General features: G+C 40.4%; 2 protein-coding genes across 2 annotated transcripts in view; one reads left to right on the top strand and one right to left on the bottom strand.

Annotated features, from left to right (window-relative positions):
- Positions 1 to 25,404, top strand: part of LOC115267983 (5-hydroxytryptamine receptor 1D) — a 322,319-nt gene that overhangs the window by 258,089 nt on the left and 38,826 nt on the right. Inside the window, exons 4-5 of the mRNA XM_029875846.2 lie at positions 15,216 to 15,288; positions 22,649 to 23,031. Coding sequence (XP_029731706.1) covers positions 15,216 to 15,288; positions 22,649 to 23,031 — 456 coding nt within the window. The remainder of the gene's footprint in view (positions 1 to 15,215; positions 15,289 to 22,648; positions 23,032 to 25,404) is intronic.
- Positions 1,563 to 3,843, bottom strand: LOC109621484 (probable flavin-containing monoamine oxidase A). The gene is made up of 2 exons (XM_020075514.3): positions 2,531 to 3,843; positions 1,563 to 2,091 (listed from the first exon to the last, which is right to left on the bottom strand). The coding sequence occupies exons 1-2, from the start codon at positions 3,753 to 3,755 to the stop codon at positions 1,838 to 1,840; spliced, it is 1,479 nt and encodes a 492-aa protein (XP_019931073.3). The 5' UTR covers positions 3,756 to 3,843; the 3' UTR covers positions 1,563 to 1,837.

Genomic DNA, 25,404 nt, shown 5'->3' with positions numbered 1-25,404 from the left:
ATGACATTTACCTTGGCGTGATCCACTTAACCTTCCAGCATATCCAGCTAGATGCAGACTGCTTAGCATGGACTGGACATCCTTGCGAAAAGACGGAAAATACAACAAGCGATGTTTGTAGCTAAACTGTTGATGAATGACATTGATTCACCTCGTTTGCTGTCAATGCTGGACATTCGTGTTCCACAACGATCTCTACGGAATTGGTCATTGCTACAGTGCCTATTTCACCAAACTACGTACGATTATAATGAACCGATGACAGCAATTCATTAAGAACACAGAGAACAGACAACCAAGTCCAGTTCCGAAACTGTGTAAGGAATTTAACGGCCATTTGAAATCGGCAACACATGTGGCAATACCGTGGCGCTGCAATCGATTAATTTCTCATACTAATTTAATTCACCACTTGAAATGTTTCAATTTACCACTGACTGTGGCAATATGGTGTTTGGCGGCGTTAGCGTTTTCATCGTGTATTGTTTTGCAACCTTACTCAAGTGAAGATTCAAATCCTTACACAAGTTTCAGAATGGAATTTGTTCTAGCCTGGATGTCTGTTCTCTGTGGTCAGATGGATTATAACAAATAAATAAATAAATTTGATATGTAACTGTCCAGTTTTTGCGCAACTGCGTTTTCGATTACTCGGTAAACACTTATTAGGTGAAACTGACTTCAGAAACCAGAATCTTCAGGACGTTCTGTGGTTCTTGACCCGGGGTGGAAAAGAGTTATAGGCTCACTTTACGCTTTATGCGTTATTACAGCACCCACTATGGTACGCGTATGCGTTAGTGCGCTCTTCTAGGGTAACGGTCCTATTCTCCTACATGTCTTTTTCACAATCTCATCATTTATTCCTTTCCCTCTCTCTCAGGTAGATGATGAATAGGCTCGTGTTTATGACGATGGTGATCGATAACTGATACCTGAGGTTTAGTAAACCAACTGCCTAAATCAGATGAAAAAGGAAAACATTCCATTTTTACTATATTTAGCTATTTTAATTTCGCCATAAAATTACCGAACTCGGCATTTAAAATTAACTGTTTATATATGTATTTGCCTATAATAATCAAACTTACTGTAGCGTTTAAAGAATAGTAATCAAACTTGAATTCCAGAGACCAAAATTTGAAGATCAGATAGTAAAGATTTTTCAGCTTTTGTGGCACTCTAGTATTTCCGTCTGTCTCAACTAGATCATGCATATATTAAAAGTATACATGCATTTTATCGGTATCGATTTTCAGTTACTACGTTGTCTCAATGTAGAATTTACACAGCAGCTAAAGACCCTATGCTCGCTAGTATCATGTAATGCAAAGCATGTGGTACGAGTACGATGGTGGTATGATGACAGTAAATATTAAAGCTTGGCACGTACAGCAGCACAAATGCAATAACGTTCACATCTGAATGTGAGAACCTATCACTGGCACACTGTAGAGTACCTAGAAGGCTCGCATAGTTTGTGGCAAACGGTAGGAATCGATGATGCCATAAGGAGGAAGTCCTTTAATTAATTGGTATAATTATAAACGTTGCCTTATTAGTAGCGATGGCTTGCCTATCAATGAGACGGTTCCGACAGCTGCCCTAGATGACGGCTGGCTGGCTGACTGGTTAGTTATGGAAATCGAGCTGACTACTTCGTTGGACAGAGCTCGTCTTCCGATACGCATCAACAGATGGGTGAAGTGATAACGATAATTGAATTTATGAACGCTTGGGGGTGGTGGTTTATGTAGGGTTTCGCGATATAATTTAATCAGTTTGATGAATTCATTACCGACCTTGATACTTGTAAGATTTCCGCCCAGAGAGTCAATCACTCAGTTTCGAATTCGTTTATACCGGCGACATTTTTGGTGAATCCGATCAGCATGCTGAAGGTGGCAGCCACTGTCGCTGCCACGGCTACAAATCGACTGACACTCGACAGATTCAGCGAATACCAGAACCGCTCGAGACCGGAGCTTCGTTGGAAATACTTGAAGTGGATACACTGCATGTCGGTTACATCCTTGAAGTTGATGGTTTGAGGTCGCACTTCGAGCAGTGCCAGGACTGCGGCTTTCACTCCTGGTGCACGAAAAAAAAATGAAAAAAGGCAAGCACGTGAGTACATACTTTGTTGAAATGTAACATTGCCACTAATGGCGCTGATGGTGATAATGGTGATGGTGATAGTAACTGGCAGACTTCAGGCTTGTTACTATAATTACTTTATAATGACTAGTTTTGCAATGGCATAAGGATTTTGAGACAGATGAAAGATTTCTAAGTTGGCCAGAACATCTAGCGAAAATAAATATTAAGCATTTCGATTGCTTGTACATTACTCCGGATTACGGTAACTTTCATTTATTTTTTTTTATAATAAATGTTTTTTATGCGAGACCAGAACACAAAGGAATCTTTGTGTAGAATATTGTAATGTTCAACAACTATCGAGATATGTAGATTCAACTGTATGTATTCTAAGGGCGTATAAGACAGCTCGCATAATCCAGGAACTCACCTCCTTGTACGGATCCGTTGATGAACCCCCGGTACCAGCAGCTTGCATTCGAGGAAGCAAATATGACTCTCCTATTAAATGATGGGGGCACTTCAAAATAAAACGGCAGAGCTTGTCGCTCTGCTTCAAATTTTACGGCGTTTAGTAGTGAGTGGCATTTCAGAGTCAAACTCAGAATGTGCAGAATGGCATGTCTCGCTTCGTGCTCGGTCACATTTTCCATATGGAAGAATGACCCCTCCAGTAGTCCTGTTCTCCGTTCGAAACACAATATCCGATACGCTGGGAGAAATATGCTACCCGAAAAAACATGGTCCTTCCAAATGGACGATTCGTAATAAACCTTGAAGTTACTGACGTGTGTTATATTTGCATTTGAATTCGGTTGTCTGAAGAACGTCGGACGAGAAGGAGCAAAATCGATTCGCCGCAAATCATCACATGGAATGGCACAAATGACGGCCCGACCCTTCCAGATGCATCCATTCTCATCAGTCACCAGTACAAAGCTGTTCTCCTCTTCAGCACTAAGTTCCAGTCGAGTGACTTTGCACCCAAGTACAATATTTTCCTCTCCTACTACTTGAACTAGCTTCCCCACCAGACTAGCCCAACCTTCCAAAGGGACCATGTGTGTCCCATTCACCTTCAGTATCTCGTACACGTTTCTGACCGATGACATAGAGCGACAAAATTTGAACCAATCCGTCACGCTGAGTTCGTTCGGGTGGAAGCCGCAGCTGATTTTTATTAGAAACCGGAAGAAGTCCTTTGATTCGTCCAGCAGCAACTTTCGCTCCAAGAAAACATCCATATTCAGCGGGTCATCGATGATGAACCTTGTTGAGCTGAGTGAGTCAATTTCCGTCATCAACCGGTCGGTTTCGATCTTTGCTAGCGGTCCAAAAATCATCCCCTGCCAAGGGTCAACGTCACGTAACGCCCTAGCCTCCACCCCTCCTTGGGAGCTCTCGGTCATTTGCGCCAGTTCGCACATCTCGCAGCCCAGTTCTCGACAAAGCTCAATGGCGTGGAAATGATTGCTGGTGATCCATCGTGACTGGCAGCCATCGAGCTGACCGCCGACCGTCGTCGGAGATTTTTCCAACAGCTTGAAGCTCATTTGAGAGCAGCATTTGTCTTGAATTCGTTTGGCAGCGCACAGCCCGGACAGACCAGCGCCAACAATTAGAACGTCGAAAATGGGGTCCTCGGTCGCTGACATTGAATTTGGAAAACGATTTTACAGGAATTTTGATAACGACTGCAACAGCGATCAGGTCATGGAGTACTCGATGATGTGCACTGACGATGATTTGAAAGATTGATTGATAAATAAATAGTCCTGTTCAACGACGTATCAGGTACTATCAAGTATCAGAAAGCCGGCTCCAGAGACACGTTATTCTCCATTTGGGACATTTGTGCCATCGCCATAACTCGCCAATCCTATTTGAACATCTACCTGAGGGAAAGGGGTAGAAAAATAGGAAAAGATTAATAAAAGAAAATCGGGTTAAGTACGGTTCCTTTGAATTCCACTAAGAATTTGCATCCTTTGACAGATACGTATTTCGACCTCAACTGTAAGGTCGTCTTCAGTGTCTTGTACTTGACTCGAGTCAAGTACAAGACACTAAAGACGACCTTACAGTTGAGGTCGAAATGCGTATCTGTCAAAGGATGCAAATTCTTAGTGGAATTCAAAGGAACCGTACTTAACCCGATTTTCTTTTATTTACAGATATTCCCCTAACAAGCCCAGGTTAATCATCAGGAAAAGATACTTTGGAAGAGGGCACTAACGCATAAGCGTACCACAATGGGTTCCAACAGCGCCCTGAAAAGTATGTACACTGTAACAGAGAATTGAGTGAAATTCTCTCCTTCTCTTTCACTCTTACAGAAATTTAGTGAACAATAAGGCCAAGAAACGTCAAAATCCCTAACAAAATCTAAGAGATGCAGTGCTCTCTAAGGCTATCCGACGTTTGATCACCTTTCTTTGTTTCGCTCCCGATGAGGATAGGTTTGTTTTCATACGGAAACGTCTCCGTATGAAAATGTTAAACAAAAAATTGCGATCTACTGTGACTGGTTGTGAGAGATTGGTGATGAACGCTAGATTGCGTTATAACGCATAAGGCTCAATTGAGAATGGCAAATGTTCCAGAGCTAAAAAAGCACTTTTTCCAATAATGATCCACAAACAGAAGAAAATAATAATGTCCGATTGTTTATTTTGTCAATTATGACAATTCTGGAGAAAAGTGCTATTTTAGTTTTGGATAATATGCTATTCACATTTGAGCCATAAAGCATAAAGAGAGCCTTCTCGGATAAAAAAAAACAATAGAAAAACATAGGATTTTAATGTAACGAAACCATTTGGAAACAATGGTTTTAGAATAGAATTCAGTGTTAAAATAATAGTAGAAAAACAATAGAATCAAACGTTTCTTACAACAGAATCATATGAAGGTTGTTAAATATCATAACAAATAACAGAGTTTTTTTTTCATACAAGTTTTTTTTCTTAAAGCATAAGATTCTTATGTAAATGAAATGTTGTTAATATCGATACGTGGAATCAAATATACCGTAGATTTTTACGTATTTGTTTTTTTGAACAATTAAATATGTCAAGAATATTAGATTTTGAGCTGTGATTTAACATTAGATTCAATGGTTTGGGGATGGTTTTCAGTTATGATCAGGGGGATTGACACTTCCTTTTCTAACCGGAAAATCCGCATTTATCCGTTCCTATCAGAGCAGCAGTTAGACGCGATTAACGACGATTAGCAACGGATAAATGCGGATTTTTCCGGTTAGTAAAGGAAATGTCATTCCCCGTGGTTGTGATACAAAAGTTTCTTATGTTTACGTAAACATAAACGTATTTTTGTGCAATGATTTTATTACTGGATTACTGGATACACATTTGATTCAATGATTTGGGAAATGTTTTGGAGGATTTTCAATTTTCATGGAGCACTTCATTTTTTCTATAGTGCAGTTTGATAATACTTATGAACAATTCATCTATTTTCTATGGTGCAATTACAATTTCTTATGGTGCAATTTAATTTTTCAATGGAGCAATATCCAATTTTCTATGGGTACAATTTTAATTTTTTATGGAGCATTTGCATTTTTCTATGGAGCATTTGTATTTTACTATGGAGCGTTTCAGTATTATTTATTGGTGCAAAATTTCCTTTAAATGAGAAAATTTTAAGCTTTACCGGTACATTCTTATAAAGTACTAGCTGTCCCGGCAAACTTTGTCTTGCCAAGCTTGTGGTGGTTTGACAGCTTTTGAACTTATTTAAGCACCGCACTCTAGATTGGTTTCATTCCGATCGTGTTGATTTTCTTTCCGGCTCTTGAAAAAGCAGCCCTTTATCAATTTTCTTACTTTTTAAGTTGATTTTTGTAACTTTTTGTACATATAAACACAGCCACAATGAATACGAATCTAACTATGCAAGGGTCATCCCGATCGGTTCAGCCGTTCGTGAGTTTTGTTGCCTCAAAGGGACTTCAAACTCATTTTTATATATATAGATGAAACGTTGTCAATTATTTATGGATGACATTGCACATTTTCATGGAACATATGTTCATTCTTTATTGAGCGCTTTATGATTTTTATGGTACGTTTCTATTTGTTTATGGGTGCAATAAATAGGTGTGAGATATAAGATGTACTGAATAAAGCTGTGATAAAGAGAATGATCACAGCAGGCGATATAGCGCATTTGAATGTGATGCGAACTGTCAAGCAGACAGTGTTAGCATCCCTGCTTGCGTAGCAACAACTCCAGGCGTCACCCAACCGCGTTCACTCTTGCTACTTGCGAACCAACGTCAGCCTGGGTAAGTTGTGTGTGCTGCACGTGAGGGGTGATTCCTTCCCAGAGAAATCCTAAACTCCACATTGGTGAATTCCTGCCAGTTTTTCGTTCAATTGCGAAAAAAATATCGAACCAATTTATTATTTTGCTGGGAGGAAACACTCTTCAATTTGCATGCAATAGTGAGAAAATTACGACAACACAAAAAAGTGAAAAATGTGGTGTGATATTCATCGTGGGCTCCGGATGGTGCATGCTTCCGGATGATTTTTTGTGCTTGGACAATTATCGAGGAAGAAATAAAACACGAGAAAAACAAACCAGCAGCAGTAACTGGTAAGGAAAAGCTATAGTGATTCTGTTATTTTGTGCTTACAGCGTGTTGTTTGCCGTGGGGGGAAACCTCCAGCAATGTCCGCTGCCGAAAAGCAAGGTTAGAAAGATCCTGTTGTTTTGCATCGTGCAAATGTCGGATCGAATGCTTACAGCGTGTTGTTTGCCGTGGAGGGACAGTCCCGGCAATGTCCGCCGACGAAAATCTGGGTTAGCAAGATGGTGTTGTTTTCTTTCGTGCAAATGTCGGATCTGAAGCTTACATCTTGTTGTTAGCGTGGCCGATAAATCTTAGCAATGTACGCAAAAAAAAAATATTAGATAAATCCCGTAGTTTTGATTAGTGCCGTTTATCAAAAGGTGTCGTCAATGTCGGCTAGCCAAAAGAAGGATTATGTTGATGCAGTTTGTTTTCTGTGGCTAGTGTTTCAATGAATGACAATGCTTTATTCTATTTATCTATAGATAGATCTATAGATTCAGGCCCGTGCACAGAAGTGGCGCCAAGGGAGGGGTTTTTGCCAATTTCTGCAAAAGGCGGAGGGGCGCCTAGTGTATAAAGCGTCGGTAATGGGGAGGGTTTAACACCCAAAACCCCCCCCTTGTGCACGGGCTTGTATAGATTATATATAATGTATTTTATCAGATATCTCGAATTTAAACGACGGAGCAATGGGATAAATTCGGGTATAAGATTGAATAAAGACTCATAGAGCAAGATTTTTTTTCAGAACCACCCAGTACCAAAGCGGTAATTTTCTTAAATATTACAAGTATAGAGCCTTGCATTACAAACAAAACTTCAACAAAATCACATATGATTTTTAAGCATTGCCCTTAAAACTATTTTGAGTGCAAGGAAGGCTGTATCGAGCGACCCCGAACGAGAGGAAGAGAGAGAGAGAGATAATGATGACGTCACTGTGCAAGCTACCATTGCTCGTCGTAAAACATCATTCCTACAATTAAGTACTAGAATGTTCGATCTTTTTGGAAAACAAAGTAGCAGCAGCATAGTCAGAATGGTACCTCACAATGAAAACTGTATTCGGCAGCCATGGCAGCAGCTGCAACGTATGTGACGATGTAATATAACAGTTAATTATGTTGAATGGTTGTAAGTAAATACTCCAAATTGAGATACGGAAATTCAATTTTATGTTAAAAATGTGTAAAACTTCTTTAGAGTAGAAGAAGGATGTGAGATATAAGATGTACTGAATAAAGCTGTGATAAAGAGAATGATCACAGCAGGCGATATAGCGCATTTGAATGTGATGCGAACTGTCAAGCAGACAGTGTTAGCATCCCTGCTTGCGTAGCAACAACTCCAGGCGTCACCCAACCGCGTTCACTCTTGCTACTTGCGAACCAACGTCAGCCTGGGTAAGTTGTGTGTGCTGCACGTGAGGGGTGATTCCTTCCCAGAGAAATCCTAAACTCCACAATAGGATTCCGTTTTCTATTGTGAGACAGAAATGTCCGATGTTTTGCAATAATTTAATTTTACAAAAGAATATGAACATTTTGGAATGGTTAGATCTATTTCTGCTTTTTGCATTCGTTACTGATGATAAAGTAGAACAATTCTTGAAAGAAATCCCTCTAGAGGTATTATCGGACGAATCTCCAGAGAAATTCAAAGACAAATCTTCTTGGAGCATTTTTGAAAGAATTTCTATATCATCGCCTTAAGAAATTTCTGAGGTAGACTCTAGAGAAAACCACATGGGGGGAATGCCTCGGAAATTCACCAAAAAAAAATCCCTGGAAGTATTTCAGAAGCAGAAATTGCTTGAGGAATCTCAGCAGATATAGCTAGATAAACTTCTGGAGGAATCCCATAAGAAATTCTTGGTGGAGTTCCTAATTATAGAAATTCCAGGAAGAATTCTTGGAGAAATCACAGGAGGAAGAATTATAACCGATTTTTTTGAAGAGAAATTTCCAACGAAATCCTGGAAGAAAAATCCCATCAGAAATAGGTATTTGGAGGAATCCCAGGAATTATTGGAGGAAAACAAAACAAAATATCTCTGGGGTCTATGAACGATACTCAAGATACATCTCTAGAGGAATCCTTTTTTTTTCTCTCTCCCTTATTGGCACAGACCTACTGGTCCATATCGAGAGGAATCCTTGTTGAAATCTTGGTTGAAATCTCTAAGGGCATGTCCATAAACTACGAAAACTCTTAGGGGGGAGGGGGGTGGGTTATCTGGCCAAATAGTCTACGAAAATTTTGTATGATCAAAAGTCTACGAGGGAGAGGGGTGGGGTGGCTGAGATGGCTCAAAAAAAGACTACGTCTACGTAGTTTTGGACAGCACCTACGCGAATCTTTGAAGGAATATCTGCAATAATCTCTGGAATAATCCTTAGCTGAAGTCTTGGAAGAATCCCTGATAGAATTACAGGAGGAATTTCTGGAGTAATCACAGCAGTGAATACTTGAGGAATCCCACTAGGAGTTTATGCAGAAATCTTCACAGAAATTTCTAGAAAAAATTGGCAAGTTCTTTTAATCTTAAGTGATTGGATCTGACTCCAAAGATGCATGCCAAATTTTTTCTTATCTGGGTGGAAAATCGGTAGTTTTCGGTATGAAATCATTAGTTTCAGGGCTCGCACCTGTGAATCGGTAGACATGTCGAAAATCGGTAGGACTACCAAGAAATCGGTAGGTCTGGTCACCCTGCCGTCAGCGTCTTGATTGAATAAAATACGTGTAAAAAATGATACTCAAAAATGTGTACAATTACTCATTTTATAGCGAAAACAAAAAAAAATCAACTGTTGCCTTTTAAATTTTATTTATCTTTGATAATGACAAACATACGTAACTATACCTGCTTGTTTTGATGTTATGCGAAATCTCTATAAATATAGTGAAATCTGACGAACACAGTAAAATCTAATGTTGATCTATTGTAACGATTCAATTTTTAATGTATACTCTACAATACATGTACAATAGAAATCATGATGAACATAAAAATCTATTGTTTTTCCACAGTTCTGCCCATAGACTCTAGTGTTCATTTTTATACGGGTCTAGCTCTTTACCACAACAAAAGATACAAAGTTCCATAATCCGATTCATAACTATCACACGCAAATGAATCAGCTTGCTGAATATTCGCCATATAATAGCTGAGTCGGCAGTGACCAATCAATGATTTGACCACCATGCCAGCATACTGCAACTCTGCTTAGACAGGTTAGCTAGATAGTTCGCCATCGCCATCCCTAAAGATGACGCAGTACGACATTACTCCAAACTATTCCAGTATTGTTTGGGCTGAGTGGCAGCTCAGATGTCAATACCGGAATAGCTGAGTCCAATGAAGTCATGCTTCAGTGCGAGCTAATTCATCCGCCAATTCATATCCAGCGGTGGAAGAATGGCCAGGTACCCATACAAGGTGAACAGCATTTGCTGAATTCAGCTCCTGGATTGAGTTCGAAAAGAGTTAGCCGAAACAAATACTTTAATAGCAGCCTGGTTATCTGAACAGAAGTACCTACAGGGGATACTCAAAATAACTGGGACAGGTAAAATTTTCACTTTTCAAAAAATGTTCAACTCGCTGTAACTTTTCGAAAAGGGCATCAAATATTCTCAAATTTTTACTGTAAGCTCATCAACTAGTTGTGTATCAGTGGTTCAGATTTGGAAAAGATCGGGCTATTTTACACGAAGTTATAAAGATTCTAGAAAAGGATATAATTATTCGATAGCCAACTTTGAGCTGCTGTATCTCCGGATTCAATGAATAGAATGCAATGAAATTTTGATCATTTATGACTTAAATAATGAACTTTGAAAAACAGTTGACTTAATTTGAAATTATTGATAAGATAAAAAGTTATGGCGATTTTCTTTATTCCATGTTTTTTCAGTAAATTTATCTGTTTTTCATATGCATCCCATTACTTTACTTAATTTCAATGAAGGCTATTTGGTTGCTTTCCTTTGAAACATAAATATATTAAATTCACTTAGAGGGAATTCAAATGAACTAGAATTACTATCTCAAATTTGGAAACGATGATAAAGTTTTGGAAAAATTCGTGTTATATTAGAAAAATAATCTAATCGAAATAATTTTCTTTCGTGTGAAGAATTTTAAGTTTAGTCAAATGTTTTTGATTGCTCATTATAGAATTCATAAATGATCAAAATTTCATTGCATTCGGATCATTGAATTCGGAGATATAACAGCTTCAAATTGGCTATCGGATAATTATACCTTTTTCTAGAACCTTTATAACTATGTGTAGAATGGCCCGATCCTTCCCAAATTTTGGCCACTGATACACAACTAGTTGATGAACTTACAGTAACAATTTGAGAATATTTGATGCTTTTTTTCGAAAAGTTACAGCGATTTGAACACTTTTTGAAAAGTGATAATTTTACCTATCCCAGTTATTTTGAGTTTCCCATGTATTACCACATTCATTTGCCCATTACGTGTTGCTGAAGTACTAATTCCACTCAGCACATAAGAGCAAATATTTCGGCCTGAAAAACGGTGCAGTCTACCAAGTGAGTAAAAATGCCTTATCTCATGAGCGTGGACACCAGTACCTGCATCAGTGTAACATACGATGTCGTTTCTCTCCAGATAACCAGATGTCCACTCTTCCCGGGAAGAGAATTTCGTGGAAAATGTCCTAAATGGAAAATAACATGCGATTGTAAGATCACTTACTACTAGTACAACTTTGTCCAAATCCACCAAAAGTGGAAACAACGAGGTGTGTACGGTCCTATAGTTATGATAATACTTACCATGATGCTTGTGGACTAAACACGGTTAAAAGGGTAAGATCTCCGAACCATTTGAAGCAAACTACATACGTCACTAGCCTAACATAGTTTTCGCTAACCGCAATAAAAATCTTATTCTGAAGAACTCTGACTTCCAAACAACATTCTCTCTTTATAATCATCCAGCCACAATGCGCTAACACGTTTTGATTCACATTTGTAATGGGATTTCCTTCCACTCTGGTTCAGTCGTAAAACCAATCCAAATAGGCAATATCGACAACACCGACGACAGCTAGCAATGTGCCCCATAAAGCATACTCGAGGACAGCAGCCAACAACACAAGAGGACCAACAAATAGATGCCGGCGGCGGCGGCGACCAGTAGAAAGCGGCTATGTTTGTGCGTTCTGTATCGAAATCATGGTAAGTGATCTAATTTCACCCGGATAATGTTTCATCGCTTCCTTTTGGGGCCGCACGTGGTCGTCGTCCAAGAAAGACAATGCCAACCACTTCCTTAGTAGTACTCAGTATGAAGGAAGGTAAAGACACAAGTCACGCGTCCCAAACAAGGCATCACCCGAAAGGCGATATTATTGTTTCATCATCAATTTCGATAAAGAGATTACACTGGGGATCGAATGGGATTTTGGGTAGTAAATAATTCTATTTCTTGCTGGGCCTTCTTGGTGTTGCTTTTGGGGGTTTCCTTTGCAGCGCGCGCGAATCGGAGATGATGGAAAAAGTGAACAATCATGCTTCAGGCACGCTTTCGCAGTCTAAGACAATGATGTTTTACGCTGAAATAAGAAATTAAGAGAGTGAGAATCTTGATTGGCTGAGTGTTTATCTGCGGTAGATCGACAATGGAATTATCGATGGGATTTATGTGCTGCAAAATAAGCTTCGTACCTGGAGGCCATGCGGTTTGGTTTGGTCGTAAGTCATAAGTTATCGTAAGAAAGGGAAGCAATCTGAAACTGACTCTTATAATTGATTAAAAATCGAGATTGCTTTGTAATGAGATTATCACTTACCGATATTTCCTGATATACTATGCTTAAGTGGTGGTGGTGTGTGGCTTCGTGGTCGTGCGGCTAAGGTCACCAAGCCTTTAGTCGCATCGTGCTAAGGAGCGCGGGTTCGATTCTCGCCGCAGCTGTCAGGAAAAGTTTTCGGCTGTGCCACTGGGCGTTGCATGCTAGTCCGTTGTCTAGTGTCATGCTTCCTTCAAAGAGCAAATAGCTCACTGGAAGCATTAAACGTGTCTATGTCTTTAAGTGGTAGTGATTCAATCAATGTTTTTTTTTTATAAATGGCTCAGGGATTCTTCCTTTCTTGATTGCTTTAGAAATTCTCGCTGATTCTTGTTTCTTACTGAATTTCTCCACGAATTCCTCCTGGAATTCCTTAAGGAATTCCTCCATGAGCTCCTCTAGGGATTCCTCCAGAAATGCCTCCAGGGATTCCTCCAGAAATCCCTCCAGGAATTCCTCCAGGGATTCCTCCAGGAATTCCTCCAGGGATTCCTCCAGGAATTCCTCCATGAGTTCCTCTAGGGATTCCTCCACGAATACCTCCAGAAATTCCTCCAGGGATTCCTCCAGAAATTCTTCCAGGGATTCCTCCAGAAATTCCTCCAGGGATTCCTCCAGGAATTCCTCCAGGAATTCCTTCATGAGCTCCTCTAGGGATTCCTCCACGAATTCCTCCAGGAATTCCTCCAGGGATTCCTCCAGAAATTCTTCCAGGGATTCCTCCAGAAATTCTTCCAGGGATTCCTCCAGGAATTCCTCCAGGGATTCCTCCAGGGATTCCTCCAGAAATTCCTCCAGGAATTCCTCCAGAAATTACTCCAGGGCTTCCTCCAGAAATTCCTCCAGCGATTCCTCCAGGAATTCCTCCAGGGATTCCTCCAGGAATTCCTCCAGGGATTCCTCCAGGAATTCCTCCAGGGATTCCTCCAGAAATTCCTCCAGGGATTCCTCCAGGAATTCCTCCAGGGATTCCTCCAGGGATTCCTCCAGGAATTCCTCCAGGGATTCCTCCAGGAATTCCTCCAGGGATTCCTCCAGGAATTCTTCCAGGGATTCCTCCAGGGATTCCTCCCGGGATTCCTCCATGGATTCCTCCAGGAATTCCTCCATGAGTTCCTCTAGGGATTCCTCCACGAATTCCTCTAGGAATACCTCCAGGAATTCCTCCAGGGATTCCTCCAGAAATTCTTCCAGGGATTCCTCCAGGGATTCCTCCAGAAATTCCTCCAGGGATTCCTCCAGGAATTCCTCCAGGAATTCCTTCATGAGCTCCTCTAGGGATTCCTCCAGGAATTCCTCCAGGAATTCCTTCATGAGCTCCTCTAGGGATTCCTCCACGAATTCCTCCAGGAATTCCTCCAGGGATTCCTCCAGAAATTCCTCCAGGAATTCCTTCATGAGCTCCTCTAGGGATTCCTCCAGAAATTCCTCCAGCGATTCCTCCAGGAATTCCTCCAGGGATTCCTCCAGGAATTCCTCCAAGGATTCCTCCAAGAATTCCTCCAGGGATTCCTCCAGGAATTCCTCCAGGGATTCCTCCAGAAATTCCTCCAGGGATTCCTCCAGGAATTCCTCCAGGGATTCTTCCAGGAATTCCTCCAGGGATTCCTCCAGGAATTCCTCCAGGGATTCCTCCAGGAATTCCTCCAGGGATTCCTCCAGGAATTCCTCCAGGGATTCCTCCAGGGATTCCTCCAGGAATTCCTCCAGGGATTCCTCCAGGGATTCCTCCAGGGATTCCTCCAGGAATTCCTCCAGGGATTCCTCCAGGGATTCCTCCAGGAATTCCTCCAGGGATTCCTCCAGGAATTCCTCCAGGGATTCCTCCAGGAATTCCTCCAGGGATTCCTCCAGGAATTCCTCCAGGGATTCCTCCAGGAATTCCTCCAAGGATTCCTCCAGGAATTCCTCCAGGGATTCCTCCAGGAATTCCTCCAGGGATTCCTCCAGGAATTCCTCCAGGGATTCCTGCAGAAATTCCTCCAAGGTTTACTCCAGGGGTTCTTCCAGGGATTTCCTGAATTTTCTTCAAACGACCCACTGACATGAAATTATTTGAATCACAACGCATCACTATATCGCGCAGATTGCTCCAGAATTCTCATAACTTACAATTAATTTCAAAGCAAATCCAACAAAGCGAAAAATCAAATTATTTTATTAACACCACCAACGCACAGAGTTTGCGCCCAAACAGGTAGCAATGTTTGATTTAACAGGTGATTCCGTTACGCCCTCACATTCCCAGATTCTGGCATTGCTGGCTGGTTTATGTACTCTGTGCTGCTGTGCTTTCAGTGCCCCTCGCAAAGGACGACCGACCGGCGCGCAATGTCTGCTCGTGGCAGTTTGATTGCAGTGGCGAAATTTTATGAGCCTGTATGCCATTGATTTTTCATTCGTCGGAATTTCATTTCACGGTTTTTTTTTTGCCTGCGTTCATCTGGTCGAGCACCTGCTGGTGGAATGGAACAGACACAACCTGGGTGAGTGCGTACCGGCACGGCGCGGTGTGGCATCCCAAATGCCCATTAACGTCAGTTGGACAATTTTACGACCAGACAGTGCTTCTGAATCTCTTTTCCCTGCGCCAGTAGCTCTATTTGTTTTTCATTGTATTTATTTGGTAAGAGCTGATTTAACCCTGGGTGTGTGTTTTTCTGGTTTATTTCCAGGGCTGTGTAGCGATTTTGAGTGTAACGTGGATTTTATGTTTGACCTGTTTTGGACTGTTGGTGCTGCCAAAAGGTAAGTTTAATTATGATGGTGCTTTTTTACGTTGAACAGTTTTTGAGTTACAGCTGATCATCGAAATTATAATAACATGTCACTTTTTGGCTGGAATTACGATCGTATAACTTTTTACACATGTGTCGAATCACTTTACTGTCAACGTGCGAACGTCATTAGTTGGGTTTTAAAGAATTTTAAAGAATTTCACATTTCTAGCCTAATCCCACTTACAGCATATCACAGTTGTCCGTTTAGTTGGAAAAATGGCATTTATTGCTACAGATTCAAACAGACTTTACCTTGGGTAAACGTTGAGATCATGTGGACAGTTGTTGCCACAAAAAACTCATTTGAGAAATGTTATATATGCACTGATTGCATTGGGACAGATTGATTGGGACAGTATTCAGCGATATGACAAAATTGATCGCAATTGGTTTAGTGTTTACCATCAGCTGGATGCAGTCGAAGATTGTCTACTTTAGTAATGATGATCCAAGGGGGTTTCACAAAAACTGATCAGAAGTGTCAACCTTCTGTTCTAGCTCTTGGGATGCTGTGTTCAGATGCCTGTTGTCCAGTATATGAACAGAAAGTAGTGACGAGTTGCTGATTTGACCACAATCTTGTATGATCTTCTCAGAGACAGCAGACTTTAAGATAATCTTCCACAAGATATTGACTTGATAGCCAGATAAACACTGTACTCTAACGTAGAGAGTTTATAGGTCATAATTCTATTAGCCTGCTTGCAATCACCAACGGTAACCCAAGCTGAAGAGTGCTGTTACCCTAGTAACACACTTGTTACAGAAGAGTCACGGCGGCGCAGGTTTTTGTTGCGCAGAAGTCACTATGACTTACTTCTAACAAATAAACACTTACTTGCTAGAAGCAAGTCACAGTGGCTTCTGCGCAACAAAAACCTGCGACGCCGTGACTTTTCTGTGACAAGTGTGTTACTTGGGTAGTCAGTTGTCTACTCTACTCAAAAGTGTTTACCTTCCATAGCCTACTCAAATGCATTTACCATCCATATCCGCGAAAGTTTTCCCGTGAACGAATGGAAAAGGGAAGGGTTTATTTTCACAAACAAACAAAAGGGCACTGCAAACCGCGGTTGCAAGATAAATTTCTAAAAAAAAATTATGTTTCGTGGCCTTGTTGTTTACGATTCGCAAGCTTTTCATGGGTGGTTTGATTTTGTTCAACATGTGAAGATAGTGTACGTGGGAAAGCGTGCTGATTTATGACTTGATGACGGCACGGTTGTACCCTTCTTTCTGGGACTCCACAAGAATTCCATCCAAGATTCCTCCAGAAAACCTCTGGCAGAAAAACTGTAATTTTGTTTCAGAGCTCCTCCAGTAGTTTTTTATGGGATTCCCAGGAAGTTCTTGATGAGATTCTCTCGGGGATTTATTTAGGATTCCTCCAGAAGCTTCCTATGGGGTTCTTCCAGGAGTTTCTTCTGAGATTCTTAAAGAGGTTCCGTCTGGGATGTCTTCAAGAGCTGTTGTCAGGATTCCTCCAGGCAGTACTGACGGGATTCTTCCAGATATTTTTTCATGGTTTGCTTGAGGAATACTATCCGAGATTTTTCAGGTGTTCTTGGTTTTTCTTTTCAAAATTCCTTCTGAATTTTTGGTAGAAATCCATTCCGAGATCCCTATAAGCTTACTCCACCCAAGATAACCCCAAAAATTTTTGCTTGTTTTTTTTTTCAGAAATTCCTTCCGTGGTCTCTCAACATTTTTTTTCTAGGATCCCTCTAGGATTTCCTTCTGTTATTCTTCAGGAATACTGGAGCATTTTTTTTTTTGAGGTTCCTTCTGCAGTACCCCCTTAGATCCTTCCAGGAGTTTTTTTTTCTGAGTTTCTTAACAGGTTTTATCATAGGAACTCCATCCAAGATTTTTCTGACTTCCTACTGGGACTTCAAGAGCTTTTTTCCGGGATTTCTCATGAACTTCTAGGAATCCTCCAGGAATTCCATCCGAGATACTACGAATAGCTTCTGACGAAAACCAGAAGGAACTTGCTGAAGTTTTTCTTTCAGTCAACCCTGTAGGAACTTCATATGAGATACCTTAAGCAAAAACTGGAATTTCTCAAAATACTTCCTCATAAACTCCTGGAAGATGTCTATGAAAAACATCCAATAGAATTCCAGAATGAGCCTCCAAAGGAATTCTATAAGGATCTGCAGGAATTCAAAATGGAGCTCTTGTAGGAAACCTGAAAGCAATTCCTAGATGATCCCTGGAAAGAGTTTCTGAAGAAATCCTAGAAGCAGTTTCTGAAAAAATTCCAAAAGAACTTCCCAGAATAAGATTCCAGAGGAATCCTAACAGGTTTTATCTTAGAAATTCCTTCGAAAATTTTTCTGAGTTCCTACTGGAACTTTAAGAGATTTCTTTCTGGATTTCTCATGAACTTCCAGGAATCCTCCAGGAATTCCATCTGAGATTCTCCTAATAGCTTCTGACGAAAACCAGGAAGAACTTGAAGTTTTTCTTCAAGGCAACCCTGTAGGAACTTCAAATGGAATACCATAAGCAAAAACTGCAGGAAGAATTTCTCAAAATACTTCCTTATAAACTCCTGGAAGATATCTATGAAAAACATCCGAAAGAATTCCAGAATGCAACTCCAAAGGAATCCCATAAGGATCTGCAGGAATTCCAAATAAAACTCTTGGAGGAAACCTGAAAGCAATTCCTAGATGAACTCTGGAAAGAGTTTCTGAAGAAATCCTGGAAGTAGTTTCTGAAAGAACTCCAGAAGAACTTCCCAGAATAAGATTCCACAGAAATCCTATGAATAGTCCCAAAAGAAATCCCGGAAGACGCTCTCGCAGAAATCCACGAAGGATTTCCTAAAGTAATTCCAGAGGCAATTACTGACAGAAGCCCAAAAATCCTGGAGAAATTCCTGACGATCTCCCGGAAGGAGTTGCCGAAAGAATCTTGGAAGTAGTTCCTGGTGAAATCAACGAAGGAATCCCGGCTGAAATTGTTGAAGCAATCCTAGAAGTAATTCCTGAAAGAATTATGGAAGGAGTTGCTGGAAAAGTGTCGAAGAAGTTTTTGGAGGATTTCTTGAAGAAAGAATTTCAAAAGAAATCCCAGAAGGAACTCTTTGAGGAATCTCGCGCAGAATTTCAGGAAGGAATCCCAGACAAAATTTTGAAAGGAGTTTCGGAACGAATTCCTGAAGTAATCCCCGATAGAACTCCTGGAGGAATTCCGAAAGAAATCTTGGGTCAAATTGCTAGTATATCTTCTGGAAGTAAAAAAAAAACTTTTGAAGACATTCAAACTGTTAGGATAAACTTGGATGGAATTCCTGAAGGATGAAGGAATCTAGTAGCCTCAATAATCTCAGTACTCAGGTGTTTCTTGAGAAATCCCAGGATAAAAACTCTGGAAGAATCTCGGGAATACTTCCTGGAGCAATCCTGATGAGAACTCTTGAAGGAATCACAGACTTGAATTTCTTTAGGAATCTTAGTAGTAATTCCTGGAAGAACTCCATAGAATCATTAAGAACTCCTTGGGAATCCCTGATAAGGGTCCTGAACAGTGATGCCAGATGGTTTTCTGTATCACTCTTTCAAAAATTTGTATCCCATATAAAATTTATTTGAAAAATCTGTATTCCATACAAATGAAAAAAATGTATTTCATATAAACGCAATCTGTACAGATGCTCAAAAATCTGTAGAATAGAGATAAATCTGTATATATGGCATCCCTGGTCCTGAAGGAGTCCTGCAACAAATTTGTGGAGAAACCGCGAACGATTTCTAGAAGAAATCAGACAATCAGAATTCCAGAAGGACCTCCTGGAGAGATGCCAGCGTGCCGTCATCCAGTCATAAATCAGTACACTTTCTCACGCTCACGAACTCCATGCTTCAAATTAAATCAAACCACACATGAAAAGCTGACGAATTGTTTCTATGACTAAATCGTATACAACAAGACCACGAAACGTCTGAAGACTTAAGTATCTTATCAAACGTGGCTTGCAGTGTCTTATTGTAGGGAACAGCACAGTTTTGATTTTGTATGGGATTTTAACGTTTCTTGGCCTTGTTGTTTACAAAATTTTCTATAAGAGTGATAGAGAAGGAGAGTATTTCGTATCGTAGAGTGGAGTGAGTTTACTTCAGTGGTCAATTAGTTCACTGACTGAGAAGTGGTCTACTTACTACACTGACGCACTAAGATGCAGCTTTTATTTAAAACTTGTGATGGAACCATGGTGGAAGATTATAAAAACAGGGACTGAATTACAAGATTGATTGTATCATGATATTGCTTTGATTGATATAAGAGATAAAAGATCTGAAAATAATATCTGAAAAAAGTTCCTGGAACATCTGAACAATATCAAAATTTGATATTTCAAGATCATACGAATAGCTCGTTGCTATTGGTTAGATCTTACAAAATCTAAATATGATTTGATGATGATGTTCCGGGAGTAAATTTTTGATTTTATCTCTTATGTCAATCAAACCCATATCACTTTTTGATCTCCATATCAAAATATGCTATTATTGTGCTCTTTTCCTCTACTCGGGAACTGATTGCAACTGATTAACAGTTTAACATGTTGAGAAAAGATGGTCTACTTTAGTAATAATGATCCAAGTGAATTGCACAAGAACTAATCAGATGAAGTGTAAACCATCTGTTCTAGCTCTTGGGATACTGTGTGCAGTAGGCTGTAGTCCAGTATATGAGCAGAAAGTAGACAATCTTGTATGATTGCCTCAAAGATAGGATACTCTAAGATGACCTTCCACAAGATTTTGTCTTAATGGTCAAATAAATATTGTACAAACTCAAACGTAGAGAGTTTATAGTTCAACATTTTATTAGCCTGCGTGCAATCATCAACGGTAACCCGAGCTAAAGGTTGCGGTTACTCTAAGTTAGTATTCTACTCTACTCAAAGGCGTTTACCTTCCCTAAGCAATAGAATCATTAGGCTGGGAGAGAGGTTTCTTCTGTCGTCCACATTCATGGCAGGATCTGCAAGTCGCGGTTTCGTTTTCTTGTTGTTTACAACTCAGTTTTGGAAAAATTTCGTCGGTTTTTAGACTTTGGTAACTCTTGCCAGCTTTTCATGCGTGGTTTGATTAAATCTAAAACATGGAATTCGTGAACGTGAGAATGTATGCTGATTTATGACTGAATGACGGCGCGGCACGGTGGCACCCCTCCAAGAGGTCCTTCTGGAATTTCATCTGGGACTCCTCCTAGAAATCTTCCGCTGTTTCGCCACAAATTTGGACTTCTCCAGGAGTTTTATGTGGGATTCCCATGCAGTTCTCGACTATTCTATGGAGTTTTTCCAGGAGTTTCTTCTGAGATTCCTAAAAAGATTCCGTCTGTGATTCCTTCAAGATCTCTCACCAGGGCTCTAGGACGTACTTCCAAGATTCTTCAAGGGTTTTTTTTCTGGAATTTTTAAGGAATACCTGCTGAGGTTACTGAGACTGTTAAACTCATTCATCCTCCTGACATTTTCTTTTGGAATATCTTCAGAAGTTTTTTTTTCACTTCCAGAAGGTATTGGAGCAATTGTAGCCGGGATTCTTCCACGAGTTCTCTCGGGGATTGCTTCAGGGATTCGTCCTGAAACTTCTTCCAAAATTCTGTCAGGGATACCTGCCAGGAATACTGAGATCCTTCAAGGAATCCTCCAAAAAATTCTTTGGGATTTTTCCAGAAGCTCCTCCCATGATTCTTCCCCAAGCAGCACACAAGTCACAAAGAAGTATCGACAGCGCAGGTTTTTGGTTGTACAAGAATAACATTCATGTAATTCTGACTCAAAGGCAGAATATCTTGAATTGACTCGTGTCCAACCAAAAATCTGCGCTGTCGTCACTCCGTTGTGCCTTGTGTGCTGCTTGGGTTAACAGTTCCTTTCGGGATTCCTTCGTTACTTCCACTGGAAACTTCTTTCAGGATTTCTCCAGGAACTACTTCCAGATTTTTTTTCGGGAATTTCTTCCGAGATTCCTTCGGACGGTCCACCAGGGATTTCTTCAGGATTTTTTTCTAAGCTTCTGTCAGGAATCGCTTCTGGAATTTTTTCAGGAACTTATTTCGGGAAGTTCTTCAGGTATTATTTTAGACACTGCTTCCAGATTTTTTTCAGGAACTCTTTCTAGGAATCATCTAGGAATTTATTTCAGGTTTTCTCCCAGAGCTTCTGTTTTCTGTTTCCCTATAGGACACTGCATGAAATTCTATCCCAGTCTTTCACTCTTACAAAAATTTTGCTAACAACAAGGCCAAGAAACTCTAAATTCCACACAAAATCAAAACAATGTAGTACCTTATTATGGCGTACCGGAGAGCTGAGTGAGTTTACTCCATTGGTCCATTTGTTCACTGACTGACAAGCGGTCTACTCACTACACTACTGGCACACTAGGGTGCAGCTTGTTTCTTAAAGCTTGTGATGTAACCATGGTAGAAGATTATAAAAACAGGGGCCGAGTTCTAGACCGCCTGATAGGTAGGAAATTGTCCGCATCACAAACGATCAGATTCACCTATACCCTAACTTCCGTACGACATTTTTTAACCTAAGCTTAGTGTCGAGTGCTCGACACTGGAGAAGTCTGTAAGTTTCAGACAAAATTGGCCTATTTGTCCGAAGATATGCAAAGTAGTGAAATTAAATAGGCCGCGCTCGAAAGCGCACAAAATAAGCCGTAGATATCAGGTTCGTGTCCTGTCACGGTCGCCATGTAATACATGATCGATACACGTTTTTTATGAATTCAATCTTCAGGAGTCATCTAAACTTGTTCTAAATATTTTTTTTTTTCTATCTGTATTAACGAGATTTTTTGCCCTGGGCTAGTTCATCTCGGGACCCACGCTTTACTTCCCTTCCGAAGGAAGAACTCATATTTTGCGAGTTTGTCGGGAGTGGGATTCGATCCCAGGTCCTCGGCGTGTTAGTCAAGTGTTTTAATCATCACACCAGGTCCGCTCCAATTCGATATTTTAGGGGGAATACGGTACCCTGTTAGAGTCATTCTCCATAGTTTCCTTCATACATCATAACATATCACGTCCATGAACAAATGATAGGAAACTGAAATACATCCCCATTTTTATCATCATCATACAATTTTGCATACAGCACATATTAAAAAAGCTGGAAAAACGATTCATTAAAATTTGCACAACAACACCGTAATATCCATAATGTATTAAATTTCCGCAAAACAATTATTCTACTATTAATTTTTCATCGAACACCAATATTCAATTTCCCGCTGCTTCCAGTATTGCTGACCCGGTTTTCTTGTTCTGCCATCCCAAACATCTCCCCGTAGGGTACTACTTCAACAAATCCGGACTGCTGGCGTGCGAACCGTTCTACAGTAAATCGTCCTACCGGATACTGTCCAGTTGTGCGCTGTACTTTCCTACGACGATGGTGCTGATGTATTGCTACGGGTCAAGTTTCCACGCCAATAGATACAGACTAACGACGCCAGCCGCCGTCAGTGCAGCCGCTGCCGCGTTGTCGACGTTGCAGCAACAGCAGCAGCAGGGGACCACCAGCGGCATTGAGGGCAACGGCGGCCGGACCGGGGACGGTGGAGCTACAATAACTACGACGACCGAAATCGGCACGGTCAACAACTCGTCCTGTGCCGGAACTCCTACGGCCATCTCCGTTGTAACACCCTCATCGTTGTCGTTCTCGGAAAAGGTAGGTGGCCGTCGTGCTTATTTTGGCTAACAGTCGTCGTGTATGAGGCAGCATCCATTTATTACGTAACGCTAAAATTGACATTTTTTGACCCCCTCCCCCCTCCGTAACGCTTTTTTGTATGAAATTCTAAATTTTTTGTATGGGCCGTAACGCTTGCCCGTACTCCCCCCTCCCCCTAGAGCGTTACGTAATTTGTGGACGGCGCCTGAGTTGAGTACCGATACAATCCGACGGACTTTACGTACACTTTCTCCCGTGTTGATCATCGGAGCCGATATAATTTAATCACATATTGTTAACCTCTCGCCGATTACCTTTCCTCTTTATGCGTGATTCCAAATCTGTGCTATTGAACTGATTGTTTTGTCCAAGCACAATGCAAAGGTGCTACTCTAGACTCTGTGTTCCCATTTCAAATGTGTTTTCCTATTACAAACAGTTTCTATAAGGCTTGAGCAATGAACATACCAACTTCCGGATATAGGTGAACAGTTAACAGTTACTCATGTATTTTCGAAAGCTCTGTATTCGTCTTGGTTTTTTTAATTCGTTGAACCTAAAGTTTGTCTCAAATCATTCCCGACTAAGTTAAGTTATGTGACCAAGTTTCAGTCAAAAACCCCCTCATGACGAAGAGAACAAACCTGTCGGTAACCTCAAAGTTAGCCTAATTTCCTGTTATAACTCGGATTTATAACGGTCTTTCAGTCATGGTTCATCAAAACGAACTGTTATCTAACCAGACATTTCGACACATTGGATGGTGTCTTCTTCAGGAGAATCTAAAATGGTTATATTTAGCATATCGAATTTATCGGTTTGTAATATTTTCTTACTCATGATACGTTTTCCGTTTTATGTTCCATGTGGTGTTGTCCAACTCTAACTGTGGATTACGATTTGTGCCAAAATTCACCGTATTTGTCTTCGAGTACCGTAATCCGGGGTCAAATTTATCACTTTAAAACAACTTTTGCGGATAACTTCTTCTTCTTCTTTATGGCTCGACGTCCCCACTGGGACTTGGCCTGCCTCATTTCAACTTAGTGTTATTTGAGCACTTCCACAGTTGTAAATTGAAGGGCTTTCTTTGCCTGTCATTGCATGAATTTGTATATTGTGAGGCAAGTACAATGATACACTATGCCCAGGGACCTAACAGTCGTCGTGTATGAGTTGAGTACCGATACAATCCGACGGGGTTTACGTACACTTTCTCCCGTGTTGATCATCGGAGCCGATATAATTTAATCACATATTGTTAACCTCTCGCCGATTACCTTTCCTCTTTCTGCATGATTCCAAATCTGTACTATTGAACTGATTGTTTTGCTGAAGCACCATGCAAAGGTGCTACTTTGTACTGTGCGCCCATTTCAAATTTGATTTTCTACTACAAACCATGAGCAATGAACATACCAACTTTTATGATATGGGCACCTTTGTCATAATAGGTTTTTTGAATACTGGTGAACTCAAAATTGTCCTCAAATCTTTCGCAACCAAGCTGAATTATACAACCAAGTTTCAGTCAATTTTGCTGACAGAATATAGTTGATAGAAGCTAGTTAGCGCTGATCCGATAGCATTTAATATAACATCCCTCCTTTATCTATGGGTCTTATCTCCAGATTAGGGTTTCATTGAATATTGTTCGAGTGCCAGAAATTGAATCTAACCAAAGCTGCACAAATAAACATTAGCAATATATTACACAGTTTTGAGCTTGAATTGTTATAATTTGGCTAACGTAAAGCCTGTATCCGCAATAATCGGGACACAGAAGTATGGCTATAACTCTGTAATGAATCGGTAAAATCGACCAAAAAATTGACTGAGAACTCTTTGGGCCAAATTTTATATAAATCGATGCATTACATTTGCCTGTGGATGAAAAACAAACAGACGTGGTTTTAAGCATTTTGTACAATCATGACCAATTTTCATTCGCATCATAGATGGTTATTTTGCGCTACAATTCAAAGTTCTGTGAGGATAATTGTGAAATTTCGTAAGCAGTTATGATATTTATAGCGACAATTTCTTACAAAATTTCAATAGCTTCGATCAACTTGATCGAAAACTACTGGTGTTGATAGGGGTGAGTGTTAGTGAAAATGTTTCGTGTTTATCATGTGCGATGTTTTCCTATTCATAACTTTTGAATGGTTCTGCCAATTTTCATGAAATTTTCTCAGCAGGTAGTTGATTATGTGTGTATAATACACAAAATTTGATGATAATTAGTGTAGTACTTTCAACAGTACAATTGAAACAATAAGGGGTGCTGACTAATTTCTGTCAGAGGGGCGAAAATCACGATCGGCCCCAATATATGTTTCGACTATAAAATTGTTGATAGTGCATAGA

This window comes from Aedes albopictus, chromosome 3 (genome assembly GCF_035046485.1).
Source record: "Aedes albopictus strain Foshan chromosome 3, AalbF5, whole genome shotgun sequence".
Taxonomy (NCBI): Eukaryota; Metazoa; Arthropoda; class Insecta; order Diptera; family Culicidae; genus Aedes; species Aedes albopictus.
This window is presented reverse-complemented; position numbering and strand designations above follow the sequence as displayed.

Coding starts and splice junctions, on each gene's coding strand:
- LOC109621484 (XM_020075514.3), bottom strand. CDS start 3,755: ATGTCAGCGACCGAGGACCCCATTTTCGACGTTCTAATTGTTGGCGCT. Junction 2,092..2,530: donor CAACGGATCCGTACAAGGAG/GTGAGTTCCTGG, acceptor TTCGTGCACCAG/GAGTGAAAGCCGCAGTCCTG.